The sequence below is a fragment of the Electrophorus electricus genome, chromosome 17 (genome assembly GCF_013358815.1).
Source record: "Electrophorus electricus isolate fEleEle1 chromosome 17, fEleEle1.pri, whole genome shotgun sequence".
Classification (NCBI taxonomy): domain Eukaryota; kingdom Metazoa; phylum Chordata; class Actinopteri; order Gymnotiformes; family Gymnotidae; genus Electrophorus; species Electrophorus electricus.
In genome coordinates, this window is record NC_049551.1 from 5,324,472 (window position 1) to 5,349,363 (window position 24,892).

The 24,892-nt window shown below is 45.9% G+C and overlaps 1 protein-coding gene across 6 annotated transcripts; it reads right to left on the minus strand.

Annotated features, from left to right (window-relative positions):
• Positions 1 to 1,545: 1,545 nt before the first annotated feature.
• LOC113571605 (BBX high mobility group box domain containing) lies at positions 1,546 to 22,410 on the minus strand. 6 transcript variants are annotated; one of them, XM_035535984.1, is made up of 15 exons: positions 22,249 to 22,385; positions 18,816 to 18,897; positions 15,043 to 15,223; positions 14,082 to 14,342; positions 13,218 to 13,419; positions 12,009 to 12,076; positions 7,409 to 7,486; positions 6,084 to 6,161; positions 4,549 to 5,491; positions 4,218 to 4,353; positions 3,711 to 3,862; positions 3,454 to 3,543; positions 2,814 to 3,005; positions 2,318 to 2,495; positions 1,546 to 2,209 (listed from the first exon to the last, which is right to left on the minus strand). In XM_035535984.1, exons 3-15 carry the CDS (start codon positions 15,208 to 15,210, stop codon positions 2,119 to 2,121), a joined length of 2,637 nt encoding a protein of 878 aa, XP_035391877.1. In that variant the 5' UTR covers positions 15,211 to 15,223; positions 18,816 to 18,897; positions 22,249 to 22,385; the 3' UTR covers positions 1,546 to 2,118. The 6 variants fall into 6 exon arrangements, with proteins under 6 accessions (XP_035391877.1, XP_035391879.1, XP_035391875.1 ...); XM_035535986.1 differs by lacking the exon at positions 22,249 to 22,385 and adding an exon at positions 20,254 to 20,482 and having other exon boundaries at positions 3,711 to 3,859; XM_035535982.1 differs by lacking the exon at positions 22,249 to 22,385 and adding an exon at positions 20,254 to 20,482.
• Between the last annotated feature and the right edge of the window lie 2,482 nt (positions 22,411 to 24,892).

Below are 24,892 nucleotides of genomic sequence, written 5' to 3' on the forward strand. Positions count from 1 at the left end.
AGAAAGAGATAAAGGCCAGCAAAACCACTCCCTAAAGCACACAACACATTTAAGGGGAAGAGGATCAAATACATTATACTATAGTTTTGTTTTTTAAAAAAAGTATTACTTATAAATTTAAAAATTCACAGACATCATTTGCAGGAGAGCCTAGGTGATAGGGGTTGGTGATAGGGAAGGAGAAGCATCAGTTGGTTCGTTAGTAAGAAGCTCGATGAATGACTTCGATGCAGTCTAGCGCACGGTTGTCCACCCGCGGCCTGGCTTGGAGAGTTCCTTCATTTAAGGTGAACAGAGAGCTTCTCTGCAAGTGGAACAGAGTTTTTGATCACCCCGCGTTCCCAGGGAGCCGTTGTGCGTCTACGTGGCCTCCGGTCCAGCTAGGCAAGTCCAAGATTATGACGGAGGAAGAAAAAGGAAAAGATGTGTCCACACTCGTAAAGTCTGGTGGGTGGAGTCAGGCCCTGGGAGCACGGATGAATAAAAGGGGCACTCTCGAGAGCGAGAGCGAGAGAGGGATGGTCATGTACTCTCCTCCTGTATATGCACCTCTCTCCCTCTCTTTCTTGCAAGAAATACCAGGAATGGAGAGAAACAGCAGGAAAGCAGAACTTTGCGTAGGAGAGCAACTCGGTCCATTCTGCTTCCGCCAGCTCATAAAGGAGGCACAAAAGAGCCCAGAACACTGCCGCCTCAACTTACTCACCTGACTTACAGGTGCCTTCAACACATCAATGGAATTTTCCAGAAATGTAAGTGGATTGAAAATAAAAGAGGGTAGAAATCCAAAAGGCTAACAGGAAGAAAGAAAATACATTTACAGGGGAAAAAAACCCCAATAATAATAATAATAATGACAAACATTGCCCAAAAGACTCATCTACGTCAGCTAAAAATTAGTGCAGTGTCTGTTACGAAACTACCTTAGGAAACTAGTAGCACTCTTTTGGATTAGCTATTGAGCTACGCACACACGCACGCACGCACACACACACACACGTATGTACACACACACACACACACACACACACACACACACACACACACACACACACACACACACACTCTGCAGGAAAGTCAAGTATTGACATAAAATGCATTTTATCATTCAAGTATACTGCTCTAAAAAAAAAAAAAACAATTAACCAACCAAACATAAAAATCTATTTCTCTCTATAGCTGTGCATGTGAGAGTGGAAGGGTGCGATCAGAGCGTGGAGGAAGAGATGGCTTCAGACTAGGTCAGTATTCAGTCACTCAGTAACTGCGTTTGCTTTGGATCACGAACCCGTGCTGCTCTGGTCGTTCGCGGGTTGGTGATGGTGGAGGCTCGCCTCATTGCCTGGGCATGGGGCACTGACGAACTGGCATGGGGTCTGAGGCATGACTCCAGCAGTCCTGAGCGCCTAGGCAACACGTGTGGGCTGGCAAAGGGACGCCTGCGCTGACCGGGGCTCGCAGGACGGGTACACACACACACACACACACACACACACACACACACACACACACACACACACACACACACACACACACACACACACACACACACACACACACACCTCACACACTCATTTGCGTGCGCAGCCATGCACGCACACACGCACGCCCCCATTTGGTTCTGTGCAGGAAGGAGAGCAGGAAGCCACAAGATCTTCCTCTGACAGAGAGAGAGAGCACGCGTGCGTGCGTGCGTGTGTGTCTGAAGTGTGTCAAGTGCGTTCATGCAGAACACTTGAGCCAATTATGAAATAAAAAGTAAAGAAATGGAGAGAGAGCTTTTTCCTAGTTCCCTTTTTTGGTAGGTTGTAACCATGAAAGCAGCAGCCATCTCCTGCATGACAGCGTGTGTGTGTGTGTGTGTGTGTGTGTGTGTGTGTGGCCTGGACCCCTGCCTGCTCCCTCGCCGCCGATGCCCTACACAGCCAAAAGCACCTTCCTCTTCCTCAGAGTATCCGTCATCTCTCCTCAATGTCGCTCTCTCTCTCTCTCTTTCTCTCCATCCCTCCCTCTCTGCCCTCCCCCCAGTGCAAAAGCCCAAAGGTGAGAAGTCCCTTCCCAGAGCAGCAGGGGCTGGGGCGGGGCCGGGGCGGGGCCGGGCTGAGCCAGGCTGAGCTTTCACTGGTCAGCGCAGGAGATCAGCACAGGTGTCTGAGGTGCCATGTCCTTCACCTGGCCGTCAGTGGGCACGGTCAAGGTGCGCTGGCCTCTGAAAGAGCACGAACACACACACACACACACACACACACACACATCAAGCACTGGTTCTGTATGTATACACACAGGTGTGTGGGTATCGCATGCTGCCATCGTGCACCTGTGCACGTTCTCCATGGCGGCGACCTCGGCGAGGGCAGCGAGGCTGAAGAACGTCGGCAGATCGCCGGCCATGTCGCCACTGCTGTCCTCCGTGTAGCAGCTCTCCTGGTTGCATAAAGGCTCTCGAGTTAATGGCTTTTCCTCCTGATCCTGGGTCAGCTCCTTCGCCTTGTCGGCTGCAAACAGTGCAACAGCCGCGGTTCAGTGCACAGCCTGCCCTTTACTGCCACGTGACACGCGAGTGATGGTTAGAGGACACCTACTACTGTGCGAGTGTGGCGGGCCTGAGGAGAGAGCCTCTCGCTCACCACGCACAGTCTACACACCCACAGGAAACCTAGGCAGCTTTTGTTTTGTGCTCGTTGACGTTTGTGTTTGTTCACATCTATAGCATTTATCAGATGCTGTTGTGAAAGTGTTTAGCTTTATACAACAACAACAACAGCCAAAGCTGAACCCGTCACTTGGAGACATGGTGGGCGGAGTTGACTCACCCTCCACGGGTGACAGTCGCCCGTCGGCTGTGCGCACCAGGTGGGTGATTTTACTTTTCCTGGCTTTCCGTTTCTGGCTGCCCACGGGCACGTCGCCCACCTTGCGGGCGTCAGGGGAGAGGGAGGTACAGACGGTGTCCGCCTTGGCCCCGGGTCCTGCCTCCGTGCCGGCTGCCTCGGCTGGAGCGATGGCTGCAGTGTGGAGATAGCAGCACATGTGCTGTTATTGCAAAACACAGATCTTTATCAAAAGGCCTACCAGGCTTGGTTTAAACAAACAAGAAAAAAAAACAAACAAACAAAACCACCACCACCACCACCACCACAAAAAACACTAGTAAAAAAAAAAACTGCACTAGTATGTGTGTTAAAGGGCTTGTGGGTATTTCCACAAATTCTCATTCCATGTATATGCGAGGTGCATCATGATTTTTCCTGTGTGATCTCAATTAGTACTCTGAAAAGCGCTGTGGCTTGGAGGCCTAAACCGCCGTTAACAGGATTCTGCAAGGGCCCGTTTGCCCACAGCTGCTCACACGCACACACAAACAAGCAAGCACGCACGCACAACGCAGACCAAGAGAATGGCGTGAAAAGAAACCAGGCGCAGGACAGCCATGCTTTCTGCTTTCTCTTTCACCTTTGTCCGAGGTACCGGCCTCTTCCTTTTTGTGCTTGTACTTGCTAACAATCTTGTGGAAAAAAGTCTTTTTCTGAGATGTGGATGGACCTGATTGTAAACAGAACAGAAAAGAGGAAAATGGCATGCTCTGTTAGATGGCTGCCTCGATGCACTCTGTATGGGAGGTGAGCACTTCCTTTTGCCATGATCAAAACAGGAAATGAGTGGAGGGTGCCAGGAGGAAGTGAGCTAACACGGCCCGGCTACGTGCTCACCCTTGCTGGCGGCGGTAGCCATGGGAAGACTGGCTGAGCCGGCTCTCTTCCGCTTGGTCACCGCCGAGCTCTTCTTGTCGAAGGTTAAGGGGCTGTACTGGGGCAGGCTATTAAACTTCTCCTCAAACTCCTCCTCCAGCTTTCCCAGACTGCTGCCAATCAAAAGGTCAAACGCTGAATGCCACTCCTCGTCACACAAATTCTGAGGCATCTGACAGGAAGTGTTAGGACAGCTTTTCCCCTCTACCCGTGTTCGCAAGAATCTAAAGGCAAATCTGATCGTACTGTGGCACTCGTACAGGTTAAAACATGAATCTATTCCACATCCTGGAGTTAATTTATATAAATTAAAAGGATGCTGAAAATAAGCTCCTGATATCATGAACAAAGCTCAAAATAAACGTATCAAATAATACAGAACTGAGAGACACCAACTGACACCAAACGTAACGAAACAATGGTATTTCAGAAAGAAGATGTGAAAGGCATGGCAGAGCGGACACTTGCCCAGGCGCCCCGGCCTCGTCTTTAGATTTGGACTTCTTCAACTTTTTGGGGTTGCAAGCCGCTGGCTGGCTGAAAATACAGCTGTCTTCCGTCCACGCGGCGTCATGCTCTGACACAGAGCCACGCACTCTCTTTCCTGTGTGTAGACCGCATGCACAATAAGAACACAATAAGAACACAATAAGAACCGACTGAAATAGGCGTGAGAACAAATTTCCATTTCTGGAGTCATTTCTCGCTCAGTGGTTGAATTTTCAAGAGGTTCTATCTATCTATTTATTTATTTTTTACTCATGCCCGTTTGTGGTGAGTAACAAGCCACCTCTGATACCTCGGTCTACGTTGGCACGCAGTGATGTCAGCATTCCTTCAGACACCAGAGTCTTGTAGAGCGCGCCCTTGCAGCTGCGCTCCGACTTCCTGGAGCCGCACGCTTCAGGCTTGGCCTCGGCCTCTCTCTCCTCGGGCCGGCCTCGAGGCAGCTTGCCCTCTGCCTCCCTCTCCTCCCCTCCGGCGGTCTGCGTTGGCTCCCCCTCGCCCGCGCTCACTGGCTGCGGAGATGCGGCTTCCTCTCCGGCTCCAGCTGGCTGGGGGGAGGAGTTGTGCTGTGCTGTGTCCTCGTCATTGCTGGGTGGCTCCACCTTCATCTCTACCTCCTCCTTGCACTCCACCTTCGGCTCCGTCTCGGGGACGGGGGGAGCCGCTTCGGTCCCCGCCTCCTTGCTGCCCTCCCCTCCCCCCGGCCCCTCCTCCTCTGGCGCGTCGTCCTTGACCCTGAGCTGTTTCTTGGCTTTGAGCTTGCTCTTCTTCTTGGTGGCCGGAGGCCGCTGGGCTGCGCCATCCGTGCCTGGCTCTCGTGCCCGCTTCTCGGATGCCTCATCCGGGCCCCAGGCCCCTTTGGCCACAGCCTCGATGGTGTACATCAGGCTTTCCAGGTCAGAGGCAGGGGCCGGGCGTTTCCTGCAGGGCCTCCGGGGCGAGCCGGGGCCCTTATCGGGCTTCGTCTCCTTCGCCACCTTCCTCTTCTTCTTTATCGCGGGCTGGGCGAGCGTGGGGGCGCCACCCTCGGTGGGGGAGGAGGAGGAAGAGGAGGAGGAGGAGGAGGAGGAGGAGCAGCACGAGGAAGACGGGACAGGAAGAGGAAGGTCGGGCTCGTCTCGGCATGCGGTTGGCATGGTGCTGGCAGTGCTGTGCTGGGTGCAGAGAGAGGAGGAGTCCACCACAGGTTGGGAGGAGAGAGCTTCCCGTTTCCCTGCCTCAGAGGCCAAACACATCTATGCATCGCACGCACACACACACAAACGCATGCACGGATGGTTAGGGTACACCAATAATATAGCAGCAAACTTCAATCTTCATCACTAAAGCAACTGCCAGCATAGTGGAACATTAGCAACAATTCTTGTACGGCAATGGCCACCAGAGGGCAGAATTACCATTGAAATTGTCCTTGGGCACATTATATCTCTACCATTGTGCCTCAAAACCAGTCAGTGTGTGACTGGAGAACTCACTATTTTCATGTAGCAGTAATTATACACTGAGAATGCCTAAACATGTCTAGCATGTGTGCACAAATGGAGGCTCTTAGCAGTGAATGTGTGTGTGTACATCTTTATAGGGACCAAATGACCCCACAAGGATAGGAACATCTGACCTATTTGACCTTGTGGGGACTAATGCTTTTTACAGAAATTGGTGAGTTACTTCCATTTAAAAAATTAAAAGGGCCAAACTATGTGCTTTTGTTTACTGAGGTTAAGGTTTGGTCTGGCATTAAGTAGCATTAGTAGCTATAGGAAGCATAGGAAAACCCCTACAAAGACGGTAAAAAAAAAAAAGACCGTGTGTGTGTGTGTCTTGTACCTCAGCAAGCTGGAAGAGAGCAGACTGACCACACTGCTTCCCCTCAGAAAATGAGGCCTGAGAGCCACTGGACAAGATCTACAACAGTGAAAGTGAAACATTAAGCAACACACAGACACACACCACTGTTTCGTGGGGAACAAAAATGAATTGAGTGAAATTTTCTTGTCAATCTCAACATGGCCATCATTCTGAGGAACTCCACTCTGCTAAAGTAAGAAGTGCCTTGACTCCCTCAGTGGGTTTTAGGAGCACATGTGACTGCGTGCCCAAAACCACAGGAAGGAAGCACTATAACTGACAAAAGGCCTAAAAGAAAAAAAAAAATAGTAAAACACCAAACCTCATTACATACCACACCACAGTCACCTGACCCTACCTGTGTTTGCCATGCTGCCTGCTAGTAAACACAGAGCAGACGTTTGGAAGCATTTCTGCTTCAGATGCGTTTGTCATCGGGAGCCTACATGTTCATGTAACATGTCCGCATTAGAGCTCTTCCTGCACTGGCATGACTAACAAACCCCATTAAATGACATGAGCAATACCGTCTCCTCCTCAAAAGGGTTGGAAGTCAAGTGCAAGTCACAAGTTACGTTATCCAATCCGCCTCTTTTATCTTGGCGCGAGGTGTCAGAAACCTCCGGTGTGTGGAGAATCTGCCTCGGCCAGCCGGAAGAGTGGCAGTCTGGGCGGGAGATGGGTGGGCGAAGGGAGCACAGGACGTACAGCGCAGAGGAGACACACGGACACCCTATCCTCGCGTGACCCCGTGACGGACCTGTTCATGTCCCCGCTGGAGCAAGCGAGTGGCAAAGTGAACGAGCGGAAGTGAGCAAAGTACGCAGACGGGAAGCAGCATGTGTAGCCGCTCGTTGGAGACGGGGCCTGCTCAGCTCGAGCGGACCGATTCAATTAAAAGGCGGAGGCCCAGGAAGTTTCCCCCAGATGGCTCCTAGCTGTAGTTATGATCGCCATTGTGTGAGTTTCCGGCGCTTGTGGCATATTAATGAATTTGGCCAGGTAAGGGCCAGAGGAGAATAGTCAGTGGCTTCAGAAACGGCAGGGGCCGTTCATTAAAGCCATTTCGCATTTTATCGGAATGGCCTTCTCGGCAATGGTCGTGAATTAGAAAAGAAAACTGGTCCAATTGCCACAGTAGCTGAACTAAAAAGAAAATGTAAAGCTGAAGTGCAGAGCCATTGCCTGTTCTTTGCTTCTCTCGGGTCGCCCCCTTTACCACACACTTTCCCCCATAATCGTTCAAATGTTTACTCTTCATGCATTAAGCAATAAGCTCCGGGGGTTCGTGGGGGTCCGCTCACCTCTGTCAGGGGGGATGTTTGGCTCCTGCTCTCTGAGGTCTGATGCCTGTCAGCAGGCTGTGGTGGACAGGAGGGAACCTGGGGGTGGAAAAAGAGTATGACATTAAACAATGTCTATTAGGATAAAGAACTTGGCTGGTGGCACATGTGTGTGTGTGTGTGTGTGTCAATGAACGGAGGTGTGCGTTTGGTGTTCTCCATTTTGCCATTAGGAAAAGGGCAGATTTTCCAGAATGCTTAGCCATTCCGGTCTCTGAAGAGCTTGAGAATATCGATCACAGCTCAAAGCCACGGTGAATCCAGAAAGGAAACGTGAAGTGCTCAAACTGTTTTTGTTCTCATACAAAAAAAAAACAACATATGATATTAGCAGGCTGGAGCCAAACTGTGGTTCATGAATCATGCTCTGTACCTCTCTTGGTGCCAAGATGTGCAATTTCCACCCCCTATGAAGGTGCAACCAAAATACTGTGCAGCCCAACAGAGGTGGATGCTGAGCTGGGACTGAGGTTCACATGCTGGTTGTGCCTTGGCAGATGGTCCCAAGCTGCCCTGGACAACATTATGGGATCAGGCATTCCAAAAGCAAGTAGAAAAGTTTGAGGTGCAGGGCTTCTTAGACATGAAGAGGCAAGATTCTAAGCACACTGAGAGCTGGCTACAGTCTGACCAAAGAAAAGATCAAATTTAAGAGAGGAAGCTAATAAAAACCCCTCAACTTTCTTTATTAAACGGCAGATGGCAGATGCAGAGGCTTACGGTCCGGGTGCCATGAGCAACGCTGAAACAAGGTCTCGTTGTTTGGCAGGAACATGTACCTTCCATTTCTGTTCAAATGTCGTGGTGGAATAGTGTTATGACTAGTGAGGCTTGCCAGCTTTTTAAAGATTGGCCCCAACACAGAAATATTTTGGTAGATGATGTAACGTGTTGGAGCCAGAGAAGGCAGACCGGTGGCTTATTGCTGTTTGATGGAGCCTCTTCGGCAGTGTTCAGCGACAGAAGAGCAGCGCTAAGGGCAATCGGGATCACTTAGTGGCTGCAAAATGGAATTCACTTCAGATTAACAGGAATGAAAGGAGTCCACAGAGAGAGAGAGACACACACACACACACACACACACACTATTGTATTTATTCATATATTCATAACCTCCATCTACCACTAGTCTGCACTGTATCTCTGACAACACAGAATACCACACTCTCTAGAGACTTTGGAGATGCAAGTATATAGGTGTGGTTCTCATATAGCAGCAGACAACCCCTACATAGGCAGGTAACTACACACCAATACCACCAATCCTGCTGAGTCTAATAACTAATAATCAATGAATATCTGCATGATGTGCAGTCAGTAATTGCGACAGAATAATTTCCGAACGTTGACTTGCGTCTGATTAACCTGTTAGATAGGCCTTCCTTTAGCATCAAACTTTGTCCTTTCTCAGAAATGTCAGCCACTGTAAATTCGCCTTCAAAACCGTTGAGAAATTGGTTTCATCTGGGTCTAGGTTTCAATAGCACTAGTCTCAGTATACAGGTCTCTGGTCTGCACCCCAGTTCTGACAAACACGCACAGACTCTGCTGCACAATTACACACCTTCACAGACCTGTGTAAAAGTAGTCCCTACAAAAGCAATGAACAAATGAACAAAATATTGAATGGTCAAGATTACTTCTCGGTTGCAAGTCTTCGGCAAACCGTGACTGCCTGACATCTGTAGCACCCCCCACCGGGTGTCTCTCCCGGTGACACTCTGCATGTTTCAGAGGACTTTTACCTTCAGTCTTGTCCTCGGTAAGTGAAATGTAAGCTCTCATGGGCTCTACTGGCTTCCTGTTAGGGTTAAGCCGGTCAGAATGTTCCACTTTTTTGCCATGCAAACATGCCTAGTTATTTTACTGGTGTTGTTGGGCTCATCAGTGTGTGGCAAGCTGAAGTAAGGTGAGGTTTCGGGGACACTGGCTGGGACAACCTGCCGTTGCTGCATCATCAGGAAAGAAAAGCCGACGTGCTTCGCTGCAGCTACATGTCCCCAGCACCAGGCTTTACAGGTGAGCGACGGCGACCACCGCACTCAGCTGGCCAAGGATGAACTGGAAGGAAGAAGGACCTTTACTAATGCTCCCTTGAAATAGAAAGCCTGCATATATAAGAACAAGTCCCCAGATTTTCCCCAGGAGAGATGTTAATACCCACAAATTAAAGCTGGCATTCTGCACTACAAACTTACATTGGTCGTTTCATTTAAAATCCTGTGCTAGAACAGACACAGGAGAACAAAGTCCAATTACATACGCAGACTTCACAGTACATCTGCTAAGAATGAAAACCTTGTGTCATATTTCTGAAACTTTTAGAGCAAGGACTTACCTACAGTCAATTTCTGCCTTTTACTTCCTAATTAATCCAGTTCTGTACACAGGGAGGATGGGGCAGCATCCTTCCTCTGAAATGCCTAATAAAAAGGCCACAGAAGCCCATCTTCCAAAGCACCAAAGACACAATTATGACACATCTGTTCCAGATACATCCAGAGGCAGAAAAACCGAAGCCCAGGTTTTGAAAGTGATGGCTCCGTGCAGCCTGTGTTAGTGGGGATGGACCTGGCATAACGGACTCCGTCGGGCAACAATCTCATGTCCGTTATCTCAGGAAAAACTCTGCATATCGCACCCCGTTTATAACCAATGCTGTCTTTCAAGGCACCAGTTGGTACCATTTTCCATGTTTTCTGAATGTAGGTTAAAAATATGTATTACACATTTTAGAGGGAGCAGTTTTAGTGATGCTGAGGCTACTTGCAATGATTCAGAAAAAATTAGAACCCCATAACATTCATCTTCATCTGAGTTGAAGTGTGTCTGCATAGCTTATTGCACATTTGTTCATGTGTTATTAAATAAATACCATCCGGCCATTAAACTATATTTTCAAAGTGCACAATTCCTTGACTCTGGCCAAGATGACCCTTACTAGACATTAAATCAGAATGACTTGCTAACTGAAGCTGACTACATTTGTAGATATTTGTAGCTGACTACAAACAAAACATCATAAAACACTGGGATGTTGAGTAAATGACTATGCTCTCTTGAATTCATGCTTAATGAAGACATTAATAAGTCATAGATAAAAATATAAATATAAATATGTGGCCGATATGTTGCTTGGCGATCAGGGCAATTTTCATCGTTACTGCTTTGATGTTGGAATTTTGTCTGATAATCACAACTGATAACTTTCATCTATCCAACAGGCTTCCGCTTTGTTTAGGCCTTATTTCATATTACTACAGTTATCGGGAAAATGCCAATAATCAGAGATGGGGAGTTTAGTTTAGTCAAGAGCTCCATCTATTTCGAATAATTTTTTTACCAGTCACAGGCTTATATAATCTACACCAGTTCAAGGCAGAAAAATGGCTTTGCTTTAAAGGTGCTTTAAAATGTGAAAAGGTAAAATTATTGTTTATTCAGTATTGCCATCAGCCACAACAAGGTGCTAATGATCAGTTATCTGATTTCACCAATAAATTCAGAATTACTACATCCCTACAAAATAAATCTACACTGCTTAAGTTGACAGTATTGAGTGTATGATGGACCTGATGGCCATACCTGCTTTGTTTAACAGTGCTCTCATGTGGTCAACATTAGATTAGTCAGGAACTCTGCAGCGAGTCCCATTTTTAATGGATATGCCAAACCACAGCTGACATAACAGCTGGTTTTGTGTTTACCAACCTGTGGAGCACCTCGTAAACAGCCTGTCCCAACCTTGCTGACAGGTGGCTGCAATACCACTCTGCTCACACTAGGGGGCAGGTGACTCAGCAGAGTCGCCCAGCACAGTCATATGGCTCTACTTCTGGAGTTTGCCGTTGCTGTTTTTTTCCACAGATCTGGATTCAGGCCTGTAGTTTCTCTTATAATGGCTAAAATCAGGGCACATTTTTAAGTAGCATTTTTTAACTGTTGATGTCAGTTTTTGACTTCTGATATCTACATAGGACAATTATATGGATTTGACCATAGACCAGTATATCCACAAGTTCTCTTCCTGGTCTTATACTCAAAAATTTATTTCTCAGCATTTGCTGGCCTTAGCAGTGTGAAAATCTACATAAATACAGTTTTATGAGTAGGATACAAGAAAAACATGCACTACAGCACCATCAAAGTCAGTCTGTCTGTACATACGTCGCGTCTCTGGTGCTACAGCCAAGCCGGTTCAAGCTCCCCCTCAGAACAGCATGCAGTAACCAGACTGTGCTGTAGACACAGCTATAAGCTGCAGTATTACTGAAACATGTGCGCATTCCCTGTTGCAGCCTTGTTCTAAACACAGTCCTGTATAACTTAATTACTGTCATTTCCTCACTGACACAAGGTGTGCAATTTTACTAGCAACCACTTGCTGGAAATAAAATAAAAAGGAATGTAATAAATGCTTCCTTCAGAGCCCATTCTGACTCTCTGATGGTGGACACTACAACCCTCCCTAACAACCCTACTGCTGCCTGATTTTGCCACAGCAATGTCAGAACCAGCACAGCAGAGTGAAGCATGATGGGCTGTCGTGCCGGTGCCGTACCTCTCTGGCAGTCAGGGCGTGCTCTCCTGCTAGTAGTAGCATGCTCAGGCCTCCCATCTTAGTTGGATCTAGAGACACACACACACACACACACACACACACACACACACACAAACAGCATGATGTCAGGGGAAATCACAGAAATTGATATCGGCAATCAAACCATCATATGAGGTTAGACCCCTGCCTGGGGTCTTGCATATCAAATTTCAGATTCAGAGAGCAAGGAGAGCTGCTCTGGGATCAGATTATGCTTTACAGATCAGAATGAACACATTTGTATTAATGTGGTATGGTAATGCCAGATCAGCACTAGTTCCCTGGAACATTTGAATGCAGATGACAAATAAAAACAACAAATTTGAATACAGTTTAGAGCCTAAGATATTGAATGAGTCTGTGAAATTGATATTCAAGTTTCCCAACCTCTAGATGCGCACGCGCGCGCACACACACACAGGTAGTAAACAATTCAGCGTAGTATACAAGGTTATAAAAACAAAATGCAGGACAATCTGGACAGAGGTCCTTCATCAGCAGTGCAAGCTCACAAATTTGCTCACAAATATTTAGCAGTATGTGTGTATAACGGAAAAGATGCAAACTTTGATGGACTGGAGACTATGAAACTGCCTGTAAGAAAGAAATCTTGAAATTAACATGTCAGTTAAAGCCAGGTCAAGGCAGGACTTCACTGAACCAATCCAGTGAACCTAGTAACTTGACCTCTATGAACTGTTACATGCCAACATAATGTAGAACCGCGTTTGCGGATTACTACATCGCACCATTTTACATATCATATGAAAACTGCAATATTACGCTGCATTCATGAAAACAGCATAGAAAAAGAAATTCTGATTTTTCAAACAAGTTAAAACTGTCAAGTGCACACAGCGCAGATGCAAACAAATGAAAAGCCTAAACAGGAACCATTTTAAGTGAAGTTTCAGGCCTCTTTTATAATAGCAGTGCATCAGCAAAGCATTTCAACACAGAAAGAATTCTGTATTAAACAATACAATGTACACTTTCACTACGTGTTCTTGTAGCAAACCCAAGAATCACCTCTGGGACAGCAGCGGCAATCTTGTGTGTTAAATCCCAAGACTGGTGACGCAGTGACCCGTGACATTTTCCAGTCTAGAGCCAGACTAAAGTCTCCACTAAAAATCACCGTGCCAGGTGAGTGTGCGTTCCAGGACCCACCTGCCATGGCGAAGTTGAGCCGTGGGGTGCAGTCTGCTTTGGGCACTTTTTTGGCAACAGGGGCATCCTTGGCGGGGTTGGAGGGCAGAGACCAGGCCTTCTTCCGGACGTTACTCACCGCGTGAGCGGGACTCTTCACCGGCTTGCTGGTGGCGGGACACCACTTGTAGCCTGGGTTTGCCTTCATGAAGGCGTCCTTGTACTAGAGAGCGGAGAGAACGTCAGCAAACAGCACTGCTGTGAAACCGTAGTGATTAATGGATGTAGACTGATGAGATCAAATGAGAATGCAACATCAATACTGAGGTTATTACTAATAAAAGCAATGAGGGAAACATTCTTTTGGACTTATGTCAAGGTCAAACAACCCTGGTTACACACAAGATTTTATATAACAAAGGCATTTAAATTGTCTATAGCTAACAATGATCAGCTGAAGAGCCATAAAGTCTTGAAACGGGAAGGGACATCTTTGTCTTCGTATGAAGACAGTGGGTTAATTTTCATATGGTGCTTTAATGCCCATGTCCCTTCATGTGGACGCACAATCTGGCAAGGCTGAGCAGGGCACTCGACAATTACGCTTGCATTTTTAGGCAGACAGCTGAGGTGGGAATGCACCGGGGCCAGGTAGAACGTTCCCAACGATGCCTCAGCAGTTTCGTGATTCAGAAAAACGACCCTGCGAGGGCTTCCTCCTTGTCCTGGTTGGCCTCGACTGGGCGCAGACGTGCAAAGGGTGCTGTTAAACGCGCCAACACGCTAAGTTGAATGAACACGGCCTGGCGCCAGATGAGCTTCCCGAACTCAATTCAGCAGAGGAAAGATTCATCGGCTCGTCCAGTTCCGGAGGTGACCCCTCACCTCCTTGGCCATATCGGTGTACTTCTGCTTCTCGGCGGGCTCGAGCACAGCCCACCAGTCGGCCAGGATCTTGGTGGCGCCGCGGTTGTCCAGCCGCGGGTGCTCCTGGCGCACGAGTGATCGGTGCCGCTTGCAGAAGAGCAGGAAGGCGTTCATGGGGCGGCGGGCGCGCTGCTCTGCCGCATCCTCCTCCGACGCCTCGTCTTCCAGCGCACCGCACTCGGGCTCGCGGGCTCTGCGTTCTGTGCACACTGCTGCCACCTGGAGGATGGAGGAGGAATGAGACTGTACAGAGTATCTGGTCATTTGTACTGTTACATGCTATACATTAATCATGTAAGCAGTACTTCTGTTAGTAAATAAATAAATGTGAACTTCTCGTGTTTGTCCTCATGAAAGTGCATATATGTCTTAGCAAGTACCATGGAAACGTGAAGATCAAAGTCACCTCCTGAATGAATGATTATTCCAAAGATTTTTTGGGGGGGACAAATCACAACACTCATGTGAAACATACCAAAGCTATGATGCGCTTAACAACAGAAGACTGGCCTGCAGGACTTATTAAACATTTGTTGGATTAGGTGACTGTTATGGGAACAACCACTGAACACTCATCGAATGTCTGAGTTCAGTTACAGAGCTTATTTGCATCTTGCAGACCTTTGCAAGATCAGCATTACAAAGGCAAATATTGTGATGATAATTAACAAATATCCCAAATATCCTATATCATGTGGCAAAAAAAAAAAAAAAAAGCTTCTGCCATGTGGAATCTTGACCATTTCCATGCCTTAACAGTGCAGGAACCCACGTATAAACTCGGGAGACTAAGCTGAAAAAGTTGATGTTTGAGGAAGCCCTGCTTAAAGACGGTCCAGACACCAGCGCAGCCTTGGTGGCTGCAGCGGACCTGCGGCCACCTCAAGCCTTCTTTAACAGGGTGCTAAGAGCAGCTGACCTTCTCCAGCTCTTCCTCCTCGTCGTCCTCCTCCTCCTCGGAGAAGTCCAGCGCCTTCTTCTTGGACAGCAGCGGGTGCCACTGCAGGCACTTGCGCTTGGGCCGCTGCTTGCTGCTCGCCTCGCCCTCTGCCACCGACGCCTCCTTCCGCCCTCCTCCACCCTTCATGCTGCTGCTGACCCTGGGGGGGGGGGGTCAGAGGTCAGAAGTCAAGATGGTGGCAATACAACCACACCCTCTGAGGATTCTGTGGTCACCCTGGCCCGCCGGGACGTTTCTTTGTGATGCGGTGTTCGGGGAGGGATGTGTGTGCGTGCGTGCGTGTATATATACACTCAAGGCTTACATTTCAAATGTGATCAGATGCTACATTGGTGAAATCCCTAATTCGTATCCACACTTGCATTTGCTTGAAATATATTAGTTGTGGAACAGTTCCCCTTTTTTGTCCACAGAGTACAAGATTACAGGACCAGACTGGAGAAGTTTTATCACAGTCACAGTAACGGAGAGCAAGAGAAAGCGAGAGCAGGAGAAGGCAGGGAGAAAGACACTATGTAGCTGAGGAAATGGAGACAGAGACAGAGACATTGTGTGTGTGTGTGTGTGTGTGTGTGTGTGTGTGTGTGTGTGTGTGTGTGTGCGGGTCTGAGGGCGTGGAGACCCAGGACTCGTTGCTCATCTCAGAACTGTATGTCTGCATCACTCCGCTGCTACACTAACTGTACATGTGCCCTTCTCACACAACACGAACACTGTTAGACTACATGCTCCAGCGTACTACTAGCCAGCCACAGCGTACCTCTCTGCAGTCACTGCCAAGCAGTAGTCATCTACGACTAGCCGACGCTGCACTGCCTCCGAGCTGGCTTCCTTCCTTTAGTATCTGCTGCCCCCTTGCGGCAGAGGAGTCGCACCACTAACAGGAATGCTGCTGAAGAAGCTCTGTGGCTCTGTTCAGTTGGAGGAAGAGCTCCACTCATGCTCTACCGTCTCACTAGTCCACTTCACACAGTTTAAATCAGTTAAACATTGGATGGCCATGCATCAAGCCAGCCTCTGCTTATAGAGCAGTTCAGTTCACTAGATATTAAACAGTAAAACTACAAGTTACTACATACACACATTATTGAAAATTCAAACATAGTAATACTATGTTCAGTCACACAATTTAATACCACCAATACCACCAAACTTAATACCAGAGATGTTGCTGCAGCAGTAACGTCAGTGGTTAAGGTATTAGACTAGTAATCAGAAGGTTGCCAGTTCAAGTCCCACCACCGCCAGGTTGCAGAGATGGGCCTCTGAGCAAGGCCCTTAACCCTCAAGTTGTATTTAGTCATAAAGTTGCTTTGGATAAAAGCATCAGCTAAATGTGGCAAATATTACTGCAAGTTTAGCATTCTAAGATTTGCATACATCTCCAGTACAGAGCTTGGTGCACTTAATCAAAATCAAGATACCATTTGGTAAAATGTTAAGAAAAACACTAATTTTTGCAGTTTTGTATATTTCCATTTTGGTTTGCAGATTTAAAAGCTTAAATTTATTAGCTTAAATGCAGCAACCTGCTATATATCAAATCACGTTTGTGTTTTCATCTACCTTAATTCTGAGCTCTTCGTGTGAGCAATTCTGACAGACTTGCAGTATTTGACAGTTTACTGAGAAACCCATGAAATTTAGAACCATTTTAAAATAATTTCAAATAATAATGTGTCCGGCAACATTCACTGTCGATGTAACACCTCCTGCTATGTTGGCTTTTATGTCTTGCTTAAAATAAAAATATCAAAGGACAGTGTGTCAAAAGATTACTGGATTAGCATTAGTCGATCTGATTTTATTTCAGTCAAGTCAGGAAATAATTTTGTAAATGAAAATCAATAACTCTCCTCTCCAGAGAATTTCACAGTCCATGGACTGAATTCCTTGAGCAGACTGCAGAAATGATGTTGGCCTCTGCTTTCCAGGGTCTAGATAACAGAAAGTGATTAACTGTCATGCAGCTTTTGAGCTTGCACTCAGAGCCTAGAGAGACCCACATCTCCTGTGTGGCTGCAGTCTTCCTAATGAGGGTCATGAGCCATAAAACAGTGATGCACACTTAGATTCCACCTCTAGCTTGAGCCCAAATGATGATAGCACCTGGACCAAACAGGCACCAAGCCTTGCATTAAGGATGGGTCTTTTCAAATACAACCGAGTTATTAGTATCCAATACATGACATCACTACACAGACCCACAAATCAACACAAGAACAGGCTCTTTGCCCTGTCACTCCAATACTTCCTCCTGCTTTTATGTAGACTGTAACTACTGCTAATCCATTCCAATACAAAAGGCAACTGCACTGGATTCGGTTGTCATTGCTGTGTTCAGAACAGTAGACACTGTCACCTCTAGATTCATAATCACCTTACCCTGACCCAACATTAAACTTTACGCTATGCTTAAGCTAAATCGTACACCTGACGACTATGAAATTGCTGTTTACCCAAGGAGCAGCTGGGGCAATTAACCCTCAGATTAAAATTAGCTTCATATTGCTAAGATATGATTTCGCTGTTGTTTCATTCATGTTGATTACTCTCTGTTCTTCTTTGATTAAAGAAAACACGCATCTTAACATGAAATTACTTACTGTAAGCATCTCAAAGTCATGTGCCGCAGAAAAATAACATGAGGTTTAATACTGTGTGCAAGTTACAAAAAATAAGACAATTGCTAACAAACTAATAAAGGTGATCAGAAAAGGGAATTCAATGGAATTCAGTGTGTTTGCAAATGTTTGATGAACTGTATTTGAACTGGAAATTCATGATCAAGGTTCCACTTCAGCATTTCTGTTCAGAATTCATTCATATGCATTCATGTAAGGCATTTCAAGATGGCGACATACGGTCAAAATCCATTTATTTATCTCAAGTTCAGAAATGTGGTAAATAAAAGTTTCTTTTGCAGGGAAAGCCTCACTGAAATACACGTGGATTAACGCGTGGCCTGAGAAAAAGAATGCCGTTTATATTTGTTTTTCATTATTAATTTTCATATGTGTGCAACTCACATTATTTCCTCTGTTAAAAGAGAATATGTGAAGTTAATTCAGGTCAATGGACCGCATGTACATGTTGTATTTATCCTTTCTTTAGATGCAATTCCCCTTACAAGTTTAAAACTGTTGACAATTGGTTGACATTTGTATTTTCCTTAGCATGTTATCCTACATAAGTTAACAGCATCAATAATGCATGAAGTAATTATAGAGAAGAGTGCAGACCTAAACTGCATATCTCCAAATCCTTGACAGAAATATTAATCCACTCATGCCATCACATCTGATAGGTTTTTAGGTGTGTGTGCGCAAGTCTTTTCACAATATTTTGAATACATTTATCATATAGGATCAATGATTTGTAATCTACTACAATCACAAACAACCAAAATCTACTTCTCACACAAAGTATGACAGTCAAAAACAACAGTATTGAGTCAATTCTAAAACATATATGACGCTGTGTGTTTAGTAAAAGATGACATTGAATAATGAATTGGTACCGGTACCAGTACACGTTAGGTATGATCTATGAAGTCAAAATAATTTGAGCATATAGAGTACTGATGACTGAGGCTGCACCAAGCAGAATTCAAAACAGTGATGTAATGAGTCTTTGATAAGGTATAGAACCAGCACAGTCTATGGGTTGGGGGGGGGGGGGGGGGTTGCGAATGAACAACAAAACATGCCATGAACTGAAGGTGTACTTACTGAATCACAGAATATGGAAATACTGTATTTGAAAGATGAAGATGGATCTGTCAGTCAGGCTGTGTCATGCGATGATGGTGACCTATAAAATACAAAAACACTGCGTCCTCAGTGCAGGAATACATGCCGAGCCACAGCCTAATGCACCAGCAAAACATTGCCTGAGCACACGATCTCGTCGGTCAGCGACATTTTAAACGGACATTTCACCCCGGTGTGCGTGGATGAGTTGCTCGACTGCATGTGAGACACGGGCTACGTGCACTGCTCGGGCTACAAACTATGGTGGCACGGTCGTTGTCGTTGCTGAAGCGTAAAGTTGTGAATTCCGAATCCGTCCATTTTCATCTCGTAGGGCACTCGGGGAATTCGTTAAAAAAGCCACCCTAACGTTACTTCAAACATGTCACACCAAAATGTTCGACACAGTCGCGTCGAGTGCATGCACTGTACAGTATCGCAGCGTAGTTTTCAGGTAAGACCGGTGCTCTCTGCAACCCGAGGGGACTCGCGATCACCGTCGCAAGAAGTACAACATAAAGCCCCGTGTCATCGATACTCGGTAGTATCCGCTTATATTCACGTAAGGGCTCTTATTTAGTTCGACTGACCTCTAGTCAAACCATGCTCAGCTTTGCATCTCAGTGCAAAATGTCGATCTGGGGTCTGACAAGACAGACAAGCGAAAGAGAGTCCATCTTGCTTTGGGGAAAATGAAGTATAAATCTCACTCCTGTCAAACTCCCTCCGTGCATTTTCAAAGAAAGAATCCCTCCCTCGACCAGTTCGTTTTCTCGTTACTTAAAGCGTTTCCAGTGAAGACTTTTCCGACGAGAGTCTCGACAGGTCTCCCTCCGATGTGTAAAGAGACGGAATAAAAGTAGCTCGCAAGCTAAGCTAGCTCACTGATGCGAAAACGCTGTAGCCTGCTGAACGTGTCATTAGCAGAGCATGCGATGGTCTCAGAAAACCTCTGCTCACTTCGGGCTCGACATCATTGCACTTTTGTGACTCAACTTTCGCCAAATGTGCCCGTTTTCACGGTTACGGCGCGTCGGTTACGTTGTAACCTTTGCGTTCGATGAGGGAAGTGCCCGTTCCGTTTCTCTGATGAGAGCAAACAGCTCGCTCGACTGTGTCGTACATATCCCTCTCTACGGTCTGCATCGTCGATTTTGCACAACACCGACTTGAAACGAGTGCTCGGCGACACGGGAGCCTCAAAGCTAACACAACTTCTTTAAAATCGAAGCCCAATCGACTCCGCGGAATGATTAAGTAGCGAGCTGTCCGCCTCTCACTGCACGGTGTAACCAAACTGGCACAAATTTCACACCGAATAGCCGAGGGCTGCTGTTAAATCAGCACTCGGATCTTGTTTAATAGCCAAATATATCCAAGTTTTCTGTCATGACGGTGTCTAAATAGTGAAACTTACCCCATGAAAGCGAGCTGAAACACCAAGGCCTTCTCATTCCAGCCTCCCTTCACCTTAAACTTATTGACACATCTTAACAGTTGTATGCTGGCCGTACAGTAGCCTGCACAAACAGGGCAGACTTCAAGCGCTTCTACCGGATGGACGTCGCCGTGCTAGTAACGCGCAAACGCTGTTGTATGAAGTCGACAAAAGTAAAAAATAAACAACGTGTAAATATATATTAAAAAACAAGCCAATATGCGGCTAAATGATTCTTTATGGTTGTACTTTCGTTTCACTCGAACAATTTTGTCATGTTTTTTTTTTTTTTTTTTTTTTTTTTTTTTTTAACTGCCCTCCCCCCGTGCGCTCGAGTGTTCCCACAAACTGGTCTAGAGGAGTAGAGAGTACTGCGAGGATGTAAACTGGTCTGGAGAAGCCTGGAGTGGAGAGTACTGCGAGGATGTAAACTAGTCTGGAGAAGCCTGGAGTAGAGAGTACTGCGAGGATGTAAACTGGTCTGGAGAAGCCTGGAGTATAGAGTACTGCGAGGATGTAAACTGGTCTAGAGAAACCTCGAGTAGAGAGTACTGCGAGGATGTAAACTGGTCTGGAGAAACCTGGAGTAGAGAGTACTGCGTAGATGTAAACTGGTCTGGAGAAGCCTGGAGTAGAGAGTACTGCGAGGATGTAAACTGGTCTGGAGAAACCTCGAGTAGAGAGTACTGCGAGGATGTAAACTGGTCTAGAGAAACCTCGAGTAGAGAGTACTGCGAGGATGTAAACTGGTCTGGAGAAACCTGGAGTAGAGAGTACTGCGTGGATGTAAACTGGTCTGGAGAAACCTGGAGTGGAGAGTACTGCGAGGATGTAAACTAGTCTGGAGAAACCTGGAGTGGAGAGTACTGCATGAATGTAAACTAGTCTGGAGAAACCTGGAGTAGAGAGTACTGCGTGAATGTAAACTAGTCTGGAGAAACCTGGAGTAGAGAGTACTGCGTGGATGTAAACTAGTCTGGAGAAACCTGGAGTAGAGAGTACTGCGAGGATGTAAACTAGTCTGGAGAAACCTGGAGTGGAGAGTACTGCGAGGATGTAAACTAGTCTGGAGAAACCTGGAGTGGAGAGTACTGCGAGGATGTAAACTAGTCTGGAGAAACCTGGAGTGGAGAGTACTGCGAGGATGTAAACTAGTCTGGAGAAACCTGGAGTGGAGAGTACTGCGAGGATGTAAACTAGTCTGGAGAAACCTGGAGTGGAGAGTACTGCGAGGATGTAAACTAGTCTGGAGAAACCTGGAGTGGAGAGTACTGCGAGGATGTAAACTAGTCTGGAGAAACCTGGAGTAGAGAGTACTGCGAGGATGTAAACTAGTCTGGAGAAACCTGGAGTAGAGAGTACTGCGAGGATGTAAACTAGTCTGGAGAAACCTGGAGTAGAGAGTACTGCGAGGATGTAAACTAGTCTGGAGAAACCTGGAGTAGAGAGTACTGCGAGGATGTAAACTAGTCTGGAGAAACCTGGAGTAGAGAGTACTGCGAGGATGTAAACTAGTCTGGAGAAACCTGGAGTAGAGAGTACTGCGAGGATGTAAACTAGTCTGGAGAAACCTGGAGTAGAGAGTACTGCGAGGATGTAAACTAGTCTGGAGAAACCTGGAGTAGAGAGTACTGCGAGGATGTAAACTGGTCTGGAGAAACCTGGAGTAGAGAGTACTGCGAGGATGTAAACTGGTCTGTACTGAGTGGCCTAGCCAGTGCCCTCATCACTCGCTTTCTGGCGTTATAGTCGAGTCATTTAGTGCAAACTTTCTGTTTCAGTCTGAGAGAAGTCAGTCAGAAAACGCCACCAAAGTAAACAGAAACACGAATTTAGCCGTCTGACCACTGAGACCCTATCTCGGTGTTTGTTGTGCGAGACTACTGAATACAGCTTCCTGGGTGTTGTATCAGAGAATGATCACTGAAGTGTTTGCGAAATAAAGTGTAACCGAGCAAATCTGTCGTCACTTACCTGCAACAGGGCACTAAAGTGACTTAGGAAATCCGTGATCAGAATGTTGCTCCGTATTTATCGTTGTCACCCTTCGATAACGTGTTTCTCTATTCACTTTTTGCGACATGGGCTACTGTACATGGAGTGAGTGAAATATAGATTTTTTTTCGAGGGCAGAACGGCTGTGATTGGCCACATACTTGAGAGGCAGCCGGACGCAGCCACACAGAGACCGGGTAACATTTCGGTACTGCTCCGAGGCAGACACACTAATACCACATCATCTCAACGTTTCGCTTGTACATTTGTACAACAAACCCAATTTAGTAAAGCGGGATCAGCGAGCCATTCATTCAGTCCAAATGGCAACGTAAAAACAGACGCGCTCTGCCTTCGACAGAGAGCCAGAAGGCTACACGTTGTGGCAAGGCTTCAGTGCAGTCCCAAACACCGACCATTTCCCGAGTTCAAGCACACTGTTAAACCGTTACTGCTGTGTGCTACAGCAGGGCGATTTTACTCGCTCTGAAGAGATTCGTTATTTCGTTATAATCTCAGCAGACGTGTAAAAAAAACCGAGCTGCTGGTCTTCTCTACTCGGTCTGCTACGTTCTGTCGCACCGTTTTCCTGTCTCAGTCGTTCCTCATGCCGTTGCCCTCTTTATCCTGACAGTCGGTGTGTAGCTAACAACCTAATAAAACCCAAAACCCAGCAGGTGACGAGGAGGACGACAGTCCTGACTTGTACGGACATGGCACAGTAGCCTGTACATACGCGGGTTTTCGACTCGTGGTGTTTTGCTTCGCGCAAATGAACATTTTCGTGACCCATTTTATTCAAAGTCCGTCCATTACAGCGTTTATTTCCATACAGATTACAGCAGTCTACTCGAACCTTACACTTACTCTAAAGCCACTACTGAATATGCAACAGAACAAAGCTATTGACCACAAGTGGTAGCCTAACTTTTGCACTTCTAGTCTTGTCTGCCCCAAATTTCTACAAAAGTTCAGCTTTACTGAGTGCACTGAATGACTAGCCATAGACTTAAAAGGATTTCAACTGGAATTCAGTGAAATCTAGACTTTGCTAGTCTAGTTTACTGTTTAAAAGTGTCTCGGTTTGCTTTCACTTTAGGGGTTCACATTGCTCCTCTTTCTCTGATCTAGCTAATGTTGGCTATTCTGTTAATAAATGTAAGATTGCTGTGCTAAATAAAGTCGGCTAATCTGGTTGTCTTTTTGAATGGGAACAAGACATGCACTGGAACAAGACCGCCAATACGCCAATACTTCACTCCAAAATAACATGGACTTAGGTTGTGTTTATTCATCCCTGGTAGATTATGTTGCTACAAGCATCTTTGATTTATTTTTAACTGCATGTACTGTCGTTGTTCGGTTTTGTTGAAGTACAGTATCACATTTTCAGTGGTAGTTGGATGTGTTTTTCCTCACACCACCATGTTGTGGGGGTACCTGTGTATTATTGTGCTGTTTTGATTGTCTTCTGGTAGGTCAGGATTATCGTGAATGTAAGAAAAAAACTTTCAGGAAACACTCTTGGATACACCATATAGTCTTGGATGATAACAGAATGGGAATCAGCAAGTTTCTTATGGTTTAATTTTATGTAATTTTTTATTTAGGGAACAAAAATCAGTATTTTTATGAATTTATTGTAATTTAATGTGACTGGGTAATCCACACATTTCTAACTTTTGAATTAGAATGCATTGGTTAATATTATATAAAATTAATCACTTATTTACTTTAAGTAAAGTGGTCAGATTGCAAGGGTGTTTGTAGCAAAGCAGTAGTTTGTGGCTAACAAAGTATGAAAACAATGGACCAGCATTTGTACAGGAAAGTGTATTTCCTGGGTGGTAGAATATTCTAGGATTCATACCCACAACTTTCCAAAGTGCAGTTGCCAAAGAAAGCCTTTGATATGTTTGGTGAGGAATTAACACCATGGCTTCAATGCAGTTAGGCCTCTCCTGTGCAGTTGCTTAACTGGATGAGTTCCAGAGGGAGCAGCTTATTGCACCTTTAAGCTTGAAGGCACATTCCATTTCTGCAGCATTTAATAAAATCAGTTCGGATTTGTGTTTATAGTGTCCCTACATGAAACAAAGCTAGCTGTGTGTCTTTTTAGAGCTGTAGTAAGATACTTCGGTGAGCTTTCTTAAGTATCTATAGCAGTATGGTAGACCTTAAATTAACAGTCTGTTGATCAAAATGAATAACGAACATTCTAAAATGTGTTTGGAACAGGCAAATTAAAGTTGGAGTCATATTCCCTCTGGGTCTGGTTCATGCAGTTTGGTTTTTGCTGCTATTATAATTGTGCAGACTTTTGTAACACAGTTTCAGTGACTTAATTTTTATATTAGCGGTGCATATCTTATCGCCTGTCTATTTACAATTATTATATGGCATATTTTATCTTACAAGACATCCTACATTATGACAATTGCAGTTAATTGCAGTTAAATCTTATGTGTACTTACATAGGCCTATATGATAGCCTAATTGTTATTCAGTGAAGGTTCCACTGTAGTTATAATGCTCTACAATGAAATGTCCTATGCAGTTTTGCATAGAAGATATCGCCAGATGACTCTTTGAACCTGTTAGCTTACCCCCATTTGTTTATCCA